A 19719-nucleotide genomic window follows, 5' to 3' on the forward strand; every position below is an offset into this window, starting at 1 on the left:
TATTCAAAAATAACAATACGGAAAACGTATCCATTCAGTGCTCAGCTTTTTTCTGTGACACAGAGAGCCGAGCCGTGTCGCGTCTCTGACAACGCGCACGCCCTGAAGGCAGACCTCTTTCACCTGCGTCCTCACAAAGCTTGTCATTTGTATGTGGTTTAAGCCCTGCCAGTTTGAACATTAAAGCAAGTTTCGACCATCAGATGTGTATTATGTTGAACTAATGCCTGATATATTGTGACAAACGAACACTTCCCATCACGTGAAGATCGCGCGCAGAAACGCAGTGTCAACGCTGTCCTGTGACTAAAGTAAAGTCACTAAAGTAGCTTAGAAACTCAACCGTTATAGGCATACATTTTAATATCTTTGAAGTACAAACCACAGCTTCATAATGAATAGAGACGGTATAAGTAATTCACACACACAATCACTCTCTCATTAATGCATTCAGATTAATGTAATGTAGGCCTACTGTGCTAATGTATCTGTATCTGATGTACAACAAACAGAAATCTGCCCCATAGACAATAACTGCTGAAAGTGAACCGTTTCCTTCAAGCATTTTAAAATCACAAAGAAATGCACTTTCATTAGAAAAAAAAATCCACCTTTAATAGTACAAAATATTTACAGTACAAACCTTATCAGTGAACTAACTTAAAAACCTTATGAGGAAAAAAAAAAGAGGAAAAAAAAGCAAAATAATCGTTCATTAATCGTAATCGAGGTAAAATGTTCAATTAATCAAGGTTTTTATTTTTGGGCAAATCGTTACAGCCCTAGTGATAGTCGATATTTATCATTAACTACTGAATTGGTCTTTTTAAAAAAATATATAATAATTTTAACTAGTGATAAAGATCTCAAACAATGTCACAAATTGCTTTCATATGCTTTTTTCATGCATTCTTTTTTGTTTTAGGCCACTGCCTCACATCAGGAATGGCTCGTCTCTCTTCCGTCCACTTGGTAATCCTGTGTTTGTCAAAGATCTGCTCATTTTTCCTGAGCATGTAGAAAGCTGCAATAAAGGCAAGTCATTCACACTCACTGACAGCATATAACACTATGGTAGACTATGCCAAACTGGCGATCCTCGGCCCATCTTTGCTCCTAAAGGATTAGACCTTTCTTGGATGCTGCTTTTGTACCAAATCATAATTACAATCGCCTGTTGACATCACCTGTTTCAAATCACATCATTATTTAACCATTTTACCTCATTTCTAGCCCTAAATTGCTCCTGTCCCAACTTTTTTTGAAATGTGTTGCAGGTCTGAATGACAGGAAAGGATGCATATTTACAAATGACATTAAGTTGACCAGACAAAACATGAAATATTTTGTGTTCATATTGTCTGCAATGAAATACAAGTCAAAGTAAATTTAGAAATCACTTCTTTTTTTCTTTTTTTTTGCGTTTTCCATACTGTCCCAACTTTTTCTGATTTGGGGTTGTAGTTGTTATAGCCTATTTAACTCAAAATATTTATTTTTTTCTTCTTTTAATAATTAAAATGAATTAATTCACAACTAATGTAATCATTTAAAACTCGATTCTGTTATTTATAATAAATATTTTTGCACTTAATAGGCAACCAAAGTATGGCAACTGTCATACCCTTACACCCCTGCTGCACTTCCAAAACAATTCCATCCGTTACTACCCAAAGCCAATTTTCACTTTCATTAATACTCAGAGAGCAATAAATATTGGATCCTGCTGGTTATACTGATGAAAAATAGCATGATGAATTCTCACGACAGGGATGCAAAACAGACTTTCCAGAAACTAACCCATGATTAAAAAATTAATAGATTCATTCCCATTTGAGGTAAAATAATCAGAGCATGAATGACCTGTTTTAATGGGTATTTAGAGTTTGAGGGCAACACTAATCGCTGAGTAGCTTCACATGCATTGTGTGTAATAAAATGTTGCATGTTGGGAGAGGGAGGTGTTGACTGTTTTGTCATAACTTTGTATAGTTTTGAATGCTCAAGCATTGCTCTTTCAGTTTTAAATCTTGCCAGAATACTGTCATATTAATGTGTCATGGAATGATGTAATGACATTTTCTTTCATTACAGCCAAGTGTCTTGGCATAGAGGCTATATTGGCAGTATGCCAGTATCAAATGAGCTAATGGTGTGTGTGCGTGCGTGCGTGTGTGTGGATTGAACAATCATATTTGCCTAAAACATTTGGCAGCCTGTAGATGTTGGCATGCATTATTTTTTAAAACTTGAGTGTGATCAGGGCAAACATAATCAAATAGTGACGCTATTGATGTGTTCTGACTCTTTTCAGTTTTTGCAACCCTCCTTGGAGACACCATTCTAATTGATGATTTGGATTCTGCTAATCACTATCGTCGGGGGGTAAGAGGCTGAGTGTATGTGTTTGTGTTATAGAATCAAATATTTACCACGTGTATAAACGTGAATATTTGGCAGGTGGTTCAGAATAAGATGCAGTGCCCCACACTCCTAACGCGTCAAGGGGAGCGGATACGCAGCAACGGGAAGTTTGGTGGTCTACAAAACAAGGCTCCATCTATTGAGAAACTTCGAGGACAAGTGTTTGGAGCACCATTACCCAAAGAGTACAACCATACAAGCCTTCAGATAGGTAACAAACATACTTTCTCTCTTGGTGCAGTGGAAGATAGACAATTTTTACTGTACTTACTGTCTCTCGCTCTCATTTTAAATGTAACCGTTAAACCAAAACGTAAAAGTTGTGTTAAAAAAGTGAATGGCTATTGTATGGCTTCAGAATAATGTTGTACTGTACATCACACTTAAGGTTTTCCCTGTAGTGTCCTGCCTTAAGTACCATAAGGCAGGACGCTACAGGGAAAACCATTGTTTTTTTTTTTTCATGAACTGGTCAGTTTTTAAATTTTGGGTTATTTGGGCTATAACGCATCTTATTTCAGACTTGTGGAAAGAAAACATCCAAAATACATATTTAAGGGTTTATTTCATTAAACTTGATCTATTTCTGACGGATTTCAATTAAAATACATATTTTTAAAGGCTGTTTTCTTAAACAGAAATATCCACTTCAATAGCTCTAACATGGCTAAAATTTCCGTAATTGATGAAGATTAATAAAAGAGATATCCAAAATCCCCCCTGTGAAAACCTTTAACTCTAATAAAAACTATCATAAATCATAATACCCTACTCGCCTGTGGTTTCTTGCCATAGAAAATGCTTATATGAGAGAACATGATGTGTCTCCTTATATTAATTGATGAAAACTGTATGTAATCTGTCTCTTATATTTGAATGTTTATTTACAGATTTACTACAGCAGTACCGTGTTGCAATGCAGAAGGCCTCAGACGTCCAGTCTGAGCATAGCACTTTTTTGCAGTACCTGCAGAGTCCTCCGATGAAACAGAAACGACAAGAGTTCCAGCAGCACGAGGAAGAGTTAAGAGAACTTGAGAAAACCCTTGGTATGTGTTTTTGTCATTGTAGATTGGTATTTCTCATGCACCGCATGCTTGTAATGTATACTTCAGTATTGAGAGATTACATGAAGCAACTAGAGCCTCAGTACAACAGTCTATTGTTATATGATAAAATATAATTCAGGTTTAAGAAAAAGTCTGACTCTGCAAAAACTTGGGATTAAGTTTATTGCCCAAGCTCACAGTGATCTCAACATTAGCCCAGGCCCTTAACTGGATGTGGCTGGATGGACATTTCTACTTCTGTTGTTTAGATAAGGCTGCAACATACCAAAATGTGAAAACAAATGAAGGGATCTGAATACTTATTTTCTGAATGCAAAATCAGACTTTTGATGATTTGCTTTTGGTTCCTCATTGTGGGATATAGAGTATGGAATGCATTTTCGGCCAATTTTAAATAAATCAGTTAAATGATTAACAATTAACCAAAATCAGATTAACTATTTTAATTATGGAAAAAAACTGCAAAATATCTCAAAACAGGCTTATACATGAATGAACCTCATCGATTATGGGCTGATTGGCTGCAGTCGGTGGGACTAGGGTTTGACACTGGGACAGTCTGGCTTGTGATGTTCTGCTCTTGTTGTTCCAAGGCTGCGGCAGCTTCCCGCAACAGCTGATTTACAGATTTCACCATCGTGACTCGTCTTGAATACAATATGATCACAACATTATAGTTTAAATAACTTATGCGCGCTCCGGACTCACTCATTCACCCTCAGACATTCGCTGTTACTTGAATAAGCCCCACCCACTCATTAACATAGAATTTGCATAGAGGTTGACTTCGAAAATTAAAGTAAAAATGAAAACTGTTAAATAAAAGGAAATTAAATAAAAAATATCTTTACATTTTAATTTGAATTGTCACTATAATTGCATGAGCATTAGGGATGCCACAATTCTCAATATAATATTGAACCGTTCGGTACAGCCTTCACGGTTCAATACGCGCCTTTGAATTGCGGTTTTTCGGTTTTGTATTTAATTAAGTATTTTTCTACAAATTCTATCATTTGCCTAGATCCCAATATACTGAACAACGCAACATACATTCACATCACACGTTAGTGGTAGAGTTATACTCACGGAACACTATAGTTATTCACAATCACGAAAGTTCATTATTTGCATGCGTGTTAAAGCCTTGCCGGTTTCATTCGCGTGCGTGGTTTTAACATGCGCTTTTCGGAGCGCGTGCACTAAACACCTGTCAAACGTGATTAAAGGACTAAATAATCAAGGTTAACATAAACACAGTCGGTTATGTCTAAAGTGAAAGTAAAATCGCGTGTGTCTGTATATTAGGTGCAGTATATTAGACAACAGCGCAGTAGTGAACACGCGATCCTTAAAGGGACAGTTCACCTATAAAACGATGTCATTATTTACTCACTCTAACTTTGTTTCAAACCTGTATTCATTTCTCGATGACAGAATTTAAATTTTTGAATGAACTATAACTTTAATGTTAACAAAAGAACAAGAGAAAATCACTCAATGCTCTTGACTGAAAAACTAATACAGTAGCTAAGAATCAATGTATATTTTATAGTGAAGCCTATGTAGTGTTTTATTTTTACATTCATTCATTCAATTTCATACTTTAATGCTGCTGTACAGCTCTGAGCTGCCAGTGTAAATCTTTATATATATATTATATATATATTTATTTTATATTATACAATACACTAGGAATACAAGGTTTTTTTTTAAGTAAAGTTTTAAGTTTAAGGTAGGTTTTTCAATTCTTTTAAGTAAAATAAAGAAAGAGTATTGCAATAAAAATAGTATTTTTTCTCCTTAACCTCTTGCTGTTCCTGTCGCCTAAGAATAGAATAACAAAAAATGTATGTGACAAGCCATCAGAACCGAACCGAACCGAAAACCGTAGTTAAAAACCGAGGTATGTATTGAACCGTGGACTAACTGTATTGTTGCATCCCTAATGAGCATTAATAAAATGCTTTTTAAAAACTGTATGTGCAGTTTCTTTTTCACGTTTGCCTTTTCAATTTGACAGGGATGATGCATTGATCATTTCATTTCAATTTTGGCACATATTTTGCGTTCAGATTTCTATAATGAAATGGTTAATCTGGTTTTAGTTTTCATTTTTGTCATTTAATTGATTTATAAAATTGCAAAAAATCATAATAGAGTATATTTTAAAAGTGTGAAAAATGTGTAAATGTGTGCATAAGGCTGGAGCATAACATGTGAAATGTGAAAAAATGGAAACTAATAAATTGTAACATGATTATGCATGATGTGACTAAATTCGAAATTCAGTAACAACTCTACAAAACGAGAGTAAGTTTCTTACACTTTTCAAATGAAACGGTTAAACTGTTATTTATGAAACTACAACGTATTCACCTTTGCGTTTTTGCAAAAAAGAAAAAAAATTGTGCTTTAGCGATGGCATTACATATTCCTTCAAATGGGGATAGAAAATTCCATAACCTTCTAGGCACTCAATCATTTCTGTAATTGGTGAATGCTGACAAATGTTGACGTGTGTGTGTGTGTGTGTGTGTGTGTGTGTGTGTGTGTGTGTGTGTGTGTGTGTTGTTTGCAGCCAGAACACCTGAAAAAACGTCGCTTGCTGTAAGAGTGAAACGAAGCCTTGGGCCTGAAACGCCTGAGCCCTCAGTTCCTCCTAAACGGATCCGTCGTAAACCTTGCAAACTAGGTAAATCAATGAAGTTTTTGCTCTATAACTCCTGTTTCACACATGGTGTGTTTTCAGTACTATGTGGTGCAGAAGCAGCATGCTCATTGTGCTTTCACATAAGATGCGTTTGCAGTGTGCAGCTGATCCACGGCTTCTGTATAATGTTTATTTTTCCTCATGTGAAATACAATACATTCGGGGGAGCATCTTAGCAGAAAGTGCCAGTCACAAGACTGGTGGTTTGAGAACTACACAATGTATTACCTAAGAAACAAGGTAACGTGGATGACACTAGTCTGAAAACAAAACAAAATTCTTTGACCTGCAGTATTTCTTTTATAAAATTGGCTGTTGATGTGTACATGAATATGAAAGATTGTAATACTATACTATGTTGCTCTAAACCTTTTAATTGCCACCCACCGCCTTCAGTTTCTGAATGTATGTTAATACATTGCAACCAGGCTATAAGGACTGAGCCATGGAGAAGGACTTTTGGTTGGCCTCAAAGAGGTTCTGGCAAATCATTAGACTTCTTAGGCGGGAGAAGCATGGGCTGTTCCAGATTGATGTAATTCCGGATGGGCTCTTGCTGACCCCGCCTGGCAATAAGTCTGGAGGTGGAAGCGACACTTTGAGGATCTTCGGAACCCTGAATACATGCCCTCACAGAAGAGACAGGGTTGGATGACTTGGGAGAGTAATTTCCCATTTCCCTGGCAGAAGTCACTAAGGGTAATCAAAAACCAGTCTACATGTGTATTTGAAGAAGGCTTACGACCATGTTAGGGTGTTTTGTGTGGGACACTATTGGTTTATGGGGTACCAGTGCCACTTATGCGTGTCATCCGATCCCTATACAACCAGTGCAAGAGCTGTATCAGCATTCTCGGCAGTTAGTGTTGGACTCCACCATGGCTGTCCCTTGTCTGTGATATTCATGGTGTGATATTTCAGGTGGAGGTGTGCCAGGCAAGTCACCCAGAGGCAGACTTAGGAGGGATTCTAGCTGGCTTGAGAAATCCTTGGGATCCTTCAGGGGGAGCTGTGGGAAGTTGCCAGGGAAAAGGGTATGTGAGGGGCCCTACTTAGCCTGCTGCCACCACAACCCGGTCCTGGATAAGTGGCAGGGGAATGGAAGAAAGACACAAAATCAGTGATTCAATTTGGCTTTTTTTCACAAAGAAGAAAGCTATTTACAATGACAAAAAGTCCTGTAGATTCTGCATTGGTCTTGGAGAAGTTTGGTAGGAAGTCTTAGACCATGTGGTATTGCCCGGACATTAACTCTTCAGGAGAGCTGAAAAATGTGCAAAGCATCTCATTATAGGCTTCTCTACATCCCCCATTTCCAAAATTTGTCACATGTGGTAGCACTTTCCCTCTTTCTTCCATCTCATCCAGCCACCTTTTATATATTGATAAACCAGTGAACATGAGTATGACTCAGGAGGATGTGGAACCAGAATTATGCCAACTAAGTAGACCAAGTAGACTAAGTCTCCTTAATGCTATAGAGAAGCCTGCAACACCAGAAGGTCAAATATCTTCTACCCCCACACCACCTCTGGGCACCTCCATTCCTCCATTATCAGCACAAATAGCAGATACCCCCGTCAAACATCCCAGAGTGCAGACACTAATGACTAAAGGTTGACAGAGACAGAAAGGGAGAAGCATTATATCACCAGGTCCAGCAGCCAAACGGCTCCTATAACCAACCCCACAACCTGCAGCTACACCACATGTACCGCACCGTGACAGGACGATGATATTTTCTATTTTGCCCTCAGTTTAGTGCCTAAAGTTAACAGGCTTAATTCTGTGAACCAGAATTGGGCACACATTTATATCCTCAGCTACCTTTCGGATCTGGAGTTAGAGGATGAAAGTCAACGACATCAAGCCACACGTACCCAGCCCACATAAACAACAGGATTTCTGGCATACCATCACCTCCTCCCATGAAGTCCAGACCCATCTCCTCACAATCGAACACCTCCTCCAACTACATCCTACCATCAGCATGGGTCAGAACAGGGTTCCTTTCCTGTGTACCACTAATGACCATAGTTTTACATGGTTCTACAACACTAAATGTTATTACACTATATGAATTGTTTAAAGCAAGCAGCGTCAGTGTCTCTTTCAATTGGAATTACAACCTTCCTTTTCTACTATAATGAAGCTCTCCAGTGTCTAAACTTCTATCTAAACTTCAGCAAACAGAAGAAATTAACTGGAGTAGATTTCCATGTCAAAGAAGGTGGAGCCGCAGAGGCACACCGACCTATTACATTATTACCTTGGATCAATGGCTAGTTTGAATGCGTTTACCAGCCGAAGTGAACTTCTGCAAAGTTTGCTTTTTCAAGATGTTTCTAATTCAATTTTGTTAGAAATTGTCACAATAGGTCATTCTTCGATTTTGCTTGTAAGTATATAGGTGTATGTATATATATTGGTATAAGTATATATTGTTTTTTGTGCCGTAAAACCTATTTTATTTTGTTTGTTTATTGATTCAGAAGCCGCAGATCAGTTAAACACTGCAAATGCATCTTGTGTGAAAGCACACAATGGCTGCTTCCGCATGCATATGTACTGCAAACGAATTGTGAAATGGCCTTTTATAGTTTTTTTCTGTCTTGACTGTTGCTTTTTCACTGAAGTTAATAGTTTGTTGTTGTTGTTTTTGCAGATTCCTGATACAACGAGCTGACAGCAGAGGCAATGCGTTTTGAGTTTATCGGAGTATCAAAGATTGTTTTTTTGTTCTTTGTAAATCTGTTTTTACTTTTTACTCTTAACACATTGTTTTAAGCAGAAAGCAAAAAAGCTAATATATTTTGTATCTTTCTTTAAGAAAAAAACGTTTTTTCAATAACATCAGGTCCTGTCATTCTTTTTTTATTCAACAAACATTCCAGCAATCTCACTTTTACAAAAGCCATTTAGATAGGATTTTCTTTCCTGTGTCTGTAAAGAAAAACCAGCGTATACTTTGGTTTTTGCACACAAACATGTATGAATACAGAGTACACTCTAGCATTTCAACACATACTCAATGCCTATAGAGTGTTGCAGGGATGATTCATTTTTATAGGCCAACCCAGAAGTTGGCATTACGATTGTTGCCTTGACAAATACACTTTTGTATTTTGACTTCTGTGGCTTTTTCTATTGGCTCTGTGATCAACAAAAATGTATGATTCTCAAAGAAGCTAAATGTAGGCTATAAACAAACTAAAACCGCGGTCGCATGACTTCAACATCACCACCATTAAGCTTCTGACAATTCTTTCAGTCTTTAAAAAACATTTTCCCTGGAAGTTTGAGTTAGAAATACATTAAGAGATGGCGATCATAAACACAATGAGGGTGTGAAAGTGAGCTAGTAAGTAGATGAGTTTACATGTTCAGCGTGACAACCTCTTTAGTTCCATTTAGCCACTTATTAGCAACTGCCTTATTCTGTACAAGTAAAAGTGGACTGATGCTGCGTCAAAATATGCCTACTTCCATTATATATTTTAAGTGAATAACAGTATGAGGCGAGTAGTATGTTCGAATTCATAGTTGGCAAAAAGTACCCCTATGATGTACTACTACCGGTGAGATTGTGAAGTGCGCATTTGCTGGATACATTGGACGAATTCCAAACAGTTTTTGCACCCTTGAAGGGCACTTCGGGACTGGGACGCCATTTGTAGGAGTGTTCCAAACTATAGTGAACAACTGAATCCCTTCAAGTAGGGCCCTTCGACAGGTCCATTAGTGAAGGACAGATGCAATGGTCACTTCAAGGAAGTAATTTAATAATTTATGGTCATGTTCTGCCCTTTGAAGTGAGCAACTAGGGCATAGGGATGAAGGCTACAAATCTCGGCTGCCTCATCATCAAATCACCAATCTCAATTTGAAGGGTCCAAGGAAGGCAGCCTTCGTTTCTCGTCTTATGTATCCTTCGTGGCCTTAAATTATCCACATTCCTTTGCACACATTTAAATTCACGAAAATAAACTGACGGAAAATGAGTCGGTACTGAGCTTGTCTTAGTTTATGATGAAATGTATGGATGAAATGTTTATGTTTTCGGACATGAAATCATAGATGTTATCTTTTGTTTTGCTGTGAATTGCTGTAATCACAAAACTGACAATAATGTGAGCCACTGGGAGATTGCAGATGTCATTTACTGTATTGCGTTAATAGAAAGGCAGTTAATATAAAGATCTGTATTTTTCCAAAATTAAGTTTTAATATTTTTTGTGCCGTGGGGGCGGGAATGTGTGTGACATAGCCATGCACACTTACTAGACCTTCTCATTCTAGCGTTTAAATGCAGAGGTGGACGCTAGCCTACAAGCCTCAGAAGGACTGGACTAGGAAGGTTGCAGCCTTCCGTTTGAGAAACACCCTTTACTACCCTTTAAGGCCACAGAAGAGGATTTGTGAATGTGTGTGTGTGTATATATATGTTAGCAGCAGATCCTTTAGGACAGGTCCTGAAAGTTGCGAGGTGGGGCCTCCATGGATCGAACTTGTTTGTTCAGCACATCCCACAGATGCTCGATTGGATTGAGATCTGGGGAATTTGGAGGCCAATCAACACTTCAAACACGTCCTCCTCAAACATTCCTGGGCCATTTCTGCTTTGTGGCAGGGCGCATTATCCTGCTGAAAGAGGACACAGCCACCAGGGAATACCGTTTCCATGAAAGGGGGTACATGGTCTGCAACAATGCTTACATAGGTGATACGTGTCAAAGTAACATCCACATGGATGGCAGGACCCAAGGTTTCCCAGCAGAACATTGCCCAAAGCATCACACTGCCTCCACAGGCTTGCCTTCTTCCCATAGTGCATCTTGGTGCCATGTGTTCCCCAGTTAAGCAACGCACACGCACCCGGCCATCCACGTGATGTAAAAGAAAATGTGATTCATCAGACCAGGCCACCTTCTTCCATTGCTCCATGGTTCAGTTCTGATGCTCACGTGCCCACTGTTGTCGCTTTTGGTGGTGGACAGAGGTCATGGGCACCCTGACTGGTCTGCGGCTATGCAGCCCCACACAACAAACTGCGATACACTGTGTATTCTGACACCTTTCTATCAGAACCAGCATTAACATCTTGAGCAATTTGAGCTACAGTAGCTCGTCTGTTTGATCATACCACATGAGCCGTCCTTCGTTCCCCATGTGCATCAATGAGCCTTGGCCGCCCATGACCCTGTCACTGGTTCACCACTGTTACTTCCTTTGAGCACTTTTGATAGATACTGAGTACTGACCACTGCAGACCGGGAACACCCCACAAGAGCAGTTTTAGAGATGCTCTGACCCAGTCGTCTAGCCATCACAATTTGTACCATGCACCTTTTTTAAAAACAAATTATGTTCACACAGTTTAGAGTGCTATGTCAAAATCTAAAACAAACCTTTTGGTTTGCTGAAATCAGATAACTTGCTTTACAGGAAAGCTCAACCTCTGCATACTTTTTGTAATGCATATTATAATGTATTATAATAGTTGTCTATGTTTTGTAGCTTTTAAAGTGTGTTATATAATAGCCTACATAAACACACGTGATCCACACCAAAAGGTAATCATAAATAGGTAACCTGAAGTGACTGCAATTTAAATAGTATCACTTGAATAGTCATGTGGTGTCAAATTCTATATATATGTTTTTAGAAGTTTCTTATGCGTACCAAAGCTGAATTTATTTGATTAAGAGTAAAAAAACAACAAAAAACAGTATGTTAAATATTATTAAAATGTTAATGTTTGAATATATTTTAAAATGTAATTTATTTCTGTGATGCAAAGCTGTATTTTCAGCATCACTACTCCAGTCAGTCACTTCAGAAATCATTCTAATATGATGATTTGCTGCTCAAGAAACATTTATGATGATCAATGTTGAAAAAAGTTGAGTAAACATTATTTTTAGGATTCTTTAATGAATAGAAAGTTTTTTTTTTTTTAAAAAAGTGATTTTAAATTATTTTAAAATCATTATTTTATAATAAAAAAAAATCTTACCTATCAAAAACTTTTGAACGTTAGTGTATTTGGAGTTTGGCTGCGTGTCAGCAACCCAACTATCAGCTTGTTGAACTGTTTTTACGGCTAAATCATTTTTTTGTTTGTTTGTTCTTTTTTTTTTTTTTTTTTTTGACTAGGGTTTCCTCACTTTCCTGAGCGATAAGTTTTAAAGAAATGACTTAAACAAAATAACCACGTATAAAGCAGTGTCTAATCAGTTTGCTTTGTACATTTTATTGGGAGAACAGTAATAAAGTTGGGAACCTGATACCGCTTTATAGCATCCAGTAGAAACCTGCGCGCGCTCTGCGGGGCGGGAGCTCGAGCGAACTTAACTCTGTCACATTTCACTGCCATCATTCTGTCAAGAAACTTTAAAACATTTTTTAGTTGCGCTTATTTTAAATACTTGGAAAAGGTGGATGCTGACTCTGGTTCGGTGATTTGAAATGAAGTGCGTCCTTGAATGTTACGTGCACTTCTGTGCAGGGGTTATTATTAGTCTTATTACCTTTCCTTTGGCTCATGGGACTCCGTCGAGGTATAGTCTGTTCCAGGGCAGTCCTTATTCCAGCTCTGTTTCAAGACAACGAAACAAGTAAGTAACCTTCCGTTAGTCTCAGGTGAAATGTGTTTTTGGTAATAAATATAGGCCTACGTGATTCAAACTTTTAAACAGGATCTAGTCATGCAACTGACAATTTAGTTAAATTTCAGCATGCTATCGATGGTTCTGCTTGGGAAAGAGATGCAAAATTGTATGCAATGAGCTACCCAAAAAACATGTTCCGTGATTAATCAATAAATGCAGGACATTTTTTTTCTGTTAACTAACAAGATTAACGAACTAGCATGCCCCCCGGAGAACTAACTGCATAGCCTACTGCTTCATAATTAATATGAAACTAATGCAGGATAAATGAGCTACATTAACATTTTAAGCTGTTAACAAATAACTTACACAATATTGTTTAAATGATCAATAGGAAACAGCTGACATTTTTTTGGGGTGAAACTGTTAGTAATTAGTTTGTTCTCCTATATAGAATATTCACTAATTTTGGATAATTTTAAAGAAATGTTTTTGAATGAGTTTGTTAGTATCCCTCTGAACTTCATACTTATTTGTTGGCCTTTCCATTTTCCCCTCACATTAGGCTACTATACTTTGTAAAAATAATTGTAACCTATGCAGCGATTTATTGATTTAATTTAAGGGAGACCCAATATTGTAACCATAGACAGTAAAAAGGTTGTAGTAGCATAGGGAGAGTTGTAGCACCACCAATCAGGATTACTTACTTGCTCACAGATCCCATATGAATGGTTGTCAAGGCTATAAATAGGCTCATGCATATTTTATAAGTAAAAAAGGTATTATTTTGAGGTAAGAATGTTTTTTTTTTACCAACACTAGGCCTATATTTTGTTTACTTAAACTTTTGCAGAAAAACTCTTTTAACTTCTATTAGATTAAATTGTTGTCTCTCAGGCAAATTGTGATCCATTTTAACTTGCTAATTTCAAACCATTATGTTAGTATGCTACTTGGCTAGCTAAACACTGGCTGACAGGGGTGGGGTAACATATCTTTAAAAAGTGTTACAACCATCCCCTTACATACAACTCACAGAATGCCTAGACAGTGGAACAGAAAGAGTTGTGCCTGCTAATGTTATTAAAAAAAATTACTGATGAGGTTTCAAAGAAGGTCAGTCAGGTCAGCTGCGAAGTCAATGTTGAAAGCCAGTGGTGTGGATTGTGAGACCACAGACAATGAAAACTTTTGGGTTGTCTGTATGGTATGGGATGATTTTAGACTCAAAATGATTAATAAATGCACACACAATTATCCATGAACTTGATAAATTTTGCAGACATGTTTTACTATCCACAAACAAATGCCTTTTAACTTAGGGTAAAAACTTAGCGTTTTCCGGGGACAGTCCCGGTTTTTGGTGTTCTTTCCCTGACTGGAGCTGTCCCCGGAAATGTCCCCGTTTTACAGCTTGTTCAAAACATCCCACAGATATTTTGCAAAAAAAGCACCCGACCAACATACAGCAGCCTGTTGGTTATAGGAGCAATCGTGTAGTGATTATTTTCACCAGCAGATGGCGCTGTGAGATCAGCTGACTCTACTTGGCCGCACGCACCTCTTCTACTTCATGAAGAACGTAACCCAGTCGAGAGCAGCCATTATTGTCAAATATCAAAAGAAACCTCGTTATCGCTTTCAAGGTAGTAACATACTAACTATTCATGTTAAATTTAAGTAATACATTTTGTACGTGCTTTATAACAGGGCCTCAACAGGTGCGGGATTGTTTTGTCCCCAAAAGTTACGCAGTCGCAAAGCAGTGATTACCATCTTAACTATAAAACACCTAACAATTACACTTGCAACAAATACATTTGCAGAATATACGTTCTGCTTAAATTAAGCCTAAAATGAAAAATAACAAGACCAATTAAGGATAGTAAGAGTTATTTTCAACCACAAACGTAACAAAACATTTGAAGTAAAAATAAGTCCTTTATATTGCCTATAAACTTGTAAAATATTAAATACAATTATAAAATGTTAAAATGTGTTAAATAGTTTTATTTATCATATTTATGTTGTTTTATTTTCGTAATGTGTTTATACACTCTAAAAAATCCTGGGTTAAAACAACCCAAGTTGAGTTGAAAATGGACTAACCCAGCAATTGGGTTGTTTTAACCCAGTGAATGGGTCGTTTTAACCCAGCAATTGGGTTGTTTTAACCCAGTGAATGGGTCGTTTTAACCCAGCAGTTGGGTTAAATGTTTGCTTAAAACAACCCAATTGCTGGGTTAGTTCATTTTCAACCCAACTTGGGTTGTTTTTAACCCAGCATTTTTTAGAGTGTATCATATTATAATATTGTTTTGAACTGCTTGTTATTTACAATGGTTACTATTAACTGTTTTCATTGTTTTTGTTTTGTTTTGTTTTGAATTGTATTAAATCCAGACCAAAAATCCTAATAATCAAACTAAATCATGTTAATAATAATATAGGGAGCCCACAACTACAAAATGTATTGTCCCTGTTTTTTATTTAAAAGATAATAACAAATGAGATTTTAGTGATATTTTGACCACTCAAATAGGAAATGTCCCTGGTTTCCATTTCAGAAATCTGGTCACCTTATTTTAACTTGTGTGTGCAAAATACAGAATTACATGAATGTGCAGCGATTTGTACAAATAGAGACATAGTTGTGAATACAAAACTTCGATTTCGTATTAATGTAAGTCAGAATTTGTGCGTGCAACGAGTAAGATGTGCATTTGTGGATCCGGTGCCGGTGTCTGTTTTGGCAGATACTGCCATCTAGTGGCAGCAGGTTTTCTTAGACAGCTGTGTGTGTGGATCGTGCAAGGCCAAACCGGCGAAATGAAAGTCTCAAAATCCAAATGAATCAAATAGGATCGACTCACAAACAAGTCAATGAATGCATACACGTCACCGGATCCACAAATGCACATCTTACTCGTTGCACGCACAAATTCTGACACATTAATACAAAATCGAAGTTTTGTATTCACAACTATGTCTCTATTTGTACCAATCACTGCACATTCATGTAATTCTGTATTTTGCACCTACAAGTTAAAAGGTATTTGTTTGTGGATAGTAAAACATGTCTGCAACATTTATCAAGTTCATGGATAATTGTGCGTGGATTAATTAATCATTTTGAGTCTAAAATCATCCCATAGTATGGAGGAAGTCTGGGTAAAATGTGCCTTATGCAGTCTCTGGGCCCACCAAGTCTACACCCTAGGGTTATCAACATTCATTCGTCACCATTGATTTTGACATAAACTCACACACATATAGACTGTTTTTTGTTAGACCTACACGTTCTTGACACAGGTACACTGGAGTCGAGAGTTAATTAAGCTTAAATACACTACAGTTAAGGAAGTTTGTTCTAGTAGACTAAATTACACACACGCACACACTCCTGAGTCAAACAGTAAGTGGATTTGAGCTGTGTTCAATCACAGTAAGAGATGCATTGTTTTGGATTGTTTCAATAAACCTGTTTTTGAAGCATATTGCATGGTGTGGCCGCTGTTTTTGCTTCTTTTGTCTAATAATTGTTACAACTCACCCCGGTGTGGGGTTGATTGTAACAAAGGCACACCATGTATTTGATATCAACTTATAAGGGCTGTTATATTCTTGTTTGAATTACTGCTTTTTGTAGTACACAAATGTGGGTACTTAACTTTGTATAAAAGTTTGAGCAATCTAGTTACAGATGCTGAAGCAAAAAGTGCTACAACCGTACTCCTACTTCAAATAAATATTGTTTCTTCACTTTTCTACTGTTCCAAATAATGAATAATTCCTTCTGGAGGATTTGGTAATGGGTACTACCCAGCTAACAAAATATGCTCTAAAAACATTCTGTTAACATTCCCATTAAGTATGGAGTAATATGAATTAGCTACATGTACTTACTATGGGGTTAGGGGTTAGTTGCATATAATTATGCACCATTTACTGTTATTACTATGCTAATGTAACATATGTAACAAGGATACTGTTAAATATAGTGTTACCAAAAAAGTATTTTATGAATGTTCAAAATGTCCATTAACATTTTTTTTCTTGGTTCTACAAACATTAAATGAGCATTACATTTTATCATTGTGCGAACATTATGGAAATTGTTACTTTTGAATGTTCTGAAACATTTTTTTTTTAATTTAGACTAATATCAAACTAAAAAAAAAGTGGAATAATGTTTGCTTAAGTTTTGAGAATTTTTTGAGTTTTGTTCATAACTTTGAGTGAACCTTTTGCCAGACATTTCTGAGAATGTTCACTGTTAGCTGGGTATTTTCTTGGGTGTACAATAAATATATGTTTTTATTGTTCTTCACTCTTTTGCAGAAACTGGTGTGCATTTGTAGTGCATAAAAACGTGACATGTTCTGTGCTGGTGGCAAATGAAAACGTCATGGAGCCGCAGCTCCTGCCCTGTCCGCCACATCATCCTGACTGCACTCAACAAGTGATGTAAGTGTCTCAGGAGAGCGTGCAGTAGACGAGGGGCTTGCACACACACCAGAGATCAGATCAGATGAGATCAGAATGGATTGAAGTGGAATTGCTCCTATAGTAGAGCAAGCAATACAGTTAAATTGGACCCATTGACGTGCAGGTCATTACTGTTTCATCAATATCCAAATTATTTATGACCGCTGAAGTGCCAGGGGCCGCACTAAACAGTTTTAGCTTGTCAATTTTCCTGAGAACCTTTTAGAAATGGTGCAATTAGAATGTCCAGCATGTTCATGCACAGCTTGCTTTTAAAGCTGCACTCCAGATGTGTGTCACTGTTGGAGGAAGTCATAATAAATTATGTACGTAATTCTGCACTTTGTTGTTTATGTTTGCATGGCTCATGAAAAAAAGGAATGCCTCCTTTTGCGGACAGTGGTTAGACAGCGAATTAGTACGATTTTTCAAATCTCACCGGACAAATATTGTCACTTCTCCCTCTGAAACATACAGCACACATTCAGGATATGTGCTGCTTAGTAGTCAGTGACTATAACTATATGAAAACTTAAAAAATAATTAAAATGTGTACACTCGTGTGTATTCAAGGTGTAAGCATCGAAAAGGTCATTACTTGATCATTACAACATATGGCATGAGTCATTAAAATTAAACCTTTTTTAAAGGGTATAAATGTTAGCACATTTAAAAAAAAAACTTAGCACACTTTTAAAAAGAGTACTTATTATGGAAATAATATACTTAAAAATGGTATACTTAAGTCACCTTAACTGAATGTAATGTTTTCAGACACTTAATTGCATGTTAAAAGCAATTAAATGAAAATATATTACAGTTTAAATTTATATTAAATGCAATTAACTCAACTTTAGAGTATTTTTTGACCCTTTATATGTACTTTCATAATTTGTTCTATTGTAATATTAAAGGTGCAGTGTGTAGTATTTATGAGGATCTATTGACAGAAATGCAATAAAATGTACATAACTATGTTTTCAGTGGTGTATAAAGACCTTACATAATGAGCCATTATGTTTTTATTACCTTAGAATGAGCCATTTCTATGTACATACACTGCGTGTCCCCATACATTGAAATCGCCATTTTGCATCATCATGTTTCTACAGTAGCCCTAAATGGACAAACTACTTTACAGTGCTAGCTGCTCTCTGCTGTCTCAGACGACGACATCTTTGTCCTGTGTCAGCCACCATAGCTTCTCTATTTGCTCCGAAAGGGAAGGGTGAGCGGTGGGCAGTTGCAATTCGTAACATCACCACTAGATGCCGCTAAAATTGACAAAGTGCACTTTTTAAAGTGTACTGTACTAATGTACTGACAAGCATTTATGATTAACAAATATATACGTAATGTAAGGTATGTGTATATATATATATATATATATATATATATATATATATATATATATATATATATATATATATATATATACGGTATACAAATTAAGTTTGTTAAAAGTTTGTTAAAAACATAGTCATGAAAGTGTAGTGTCCTAAAGTACATTTAAGTGGCTTTTTATTTCATTAATATCTGCAAGTACATTTTTAAAATTATACTTTTTAAGTACAAAAATGCACATTAAAAAATACACTTTCACAAGGAGAATGCAAAAAGTAAATTTCTTAGAACTTGACATGTGTTTAACTAGATTTTAAAAGATACTTTTCTCAACCTGGACACTTATGTCAATATATGGCATGATTTTAGGATAGGACTAGTATCCTTAAATGTGGTATGTTGAAAATAATGAGCAAAGGGTGCCCCACTTTCAAAGTGTGTATCTGTGTATGGTTTTTGGCTAATGTTCCCCATAACCCTTGTGCTGTGGGAGAGATTGGTGACAGTTCTCTTTTGATGTTACTGTAGTTACAGAAAGGTGGCTAGGACCTAGAAACAATGTATTGTATTGTTTTGTATTACATGTACCTGTGAAGTGCATACTTTTAGTTCATAGTTCAAACTGAATCTTGACGTTTGTTTATATCTGCTTTTAACATCATAATTCATAACTGTCTTTCTAGGTATCATAATCACCTGAGACCCATGTACAAAATAGGCTACAAACAAGTGACTGAACTGGAATGGAGGTGTTGCCCAGGCTATCAAGGTCATGACTGTACAGAGCTGAAAGTTACCCCAGAGAAACCCAAAGTTGTTGAGGAACCACGTCCAGATGCCCCTTCCACCAAGAGTCAACAACAAAGTATACTGGGTATGTGTTTTTAAATACTTTTCATTTAGAAAAAATGTAAGCAATATTTAATCTACATTAGTTCACGCATAAAAAGTAATGAATGTGACCCATTACCACAACTTAAAAAATTATTTTATTGATTTAATTAAACCTTTTAAGTTTCAAACATTGTTTTGATGAGTTCTGTTGACATAATAATGTTGATCATTA

The 19719-nt window shown here is 36.7% G+C and overlaps 2 protein-coding genes across 2 annotated transcripts in view; both read left to right on the plus strand.

Annotated features, from left to right (window-relative positions):
* The window catches only part of smchd1 (structural maintenance of chromosomes flexible hinge domain containing 1), a 76789-nt gene extending 66370 nt beyond the window's left edge, over positions 1–10419 (plus strand). Inside the window, exons 44-49 of the mRNA XM_079809546.1 lie at positions 926–1035; positions 2315–2385; positions 2461–2635; positions 3315–3473; positions 6076–6189; positions 8873–10419. Coding sequence (XP_079665672.1) covers positions 926–1035; positions 2315–2385; positions 2461–2635; positions 3315–3473; positions 6076–6189; positions 8873–8880 — 637 coding nt within the window. The 3' untranslated portion in view covers positions 8881–10419. The remainder of the gene's footprint in view (positions 1–925; positions 1036–2314; positions 2386–2460; positions 2636–3314; positions 3474–6075; positions 6190–8872) is intronic.
* A 2256-nt stretch (positions 10420–12675) lies between these two features.
* The window catches only part of emilin2b (elastin microfibril interfacer 2b), a gene marked incomplete at both ends in the record, with an annotated part of 39934 nt that continues 32890 nt past the window's right edge, over positions 12676–19719 (plus strand). Inside the window, 3 exons of the mRNA XM_079838846.1 lie at positions 12676–12824; positions 17163–17288; positions 19337–19527. Of these exons, the coding sequence (XP_079694972.1) occupies positions 12676–12824; positions 17163–17288; positions 19337–19527 (466 nt within the window). The remainder of the gene's footprint in view (positions 12825–17162; positions 17289–19336; positions 19528–19719) is intronic.

This window comes from Gobio gobio, assembly GCF_949357685.1.
Source record: "Gobio gobio genome assembly, chromosome: 2".
Lineage (NCBI taxonomy): Eukaryota > Metazoa > Chordata > Actinopteri > Cypriniformes > Gobionidae > Gobio > Gobio gobio.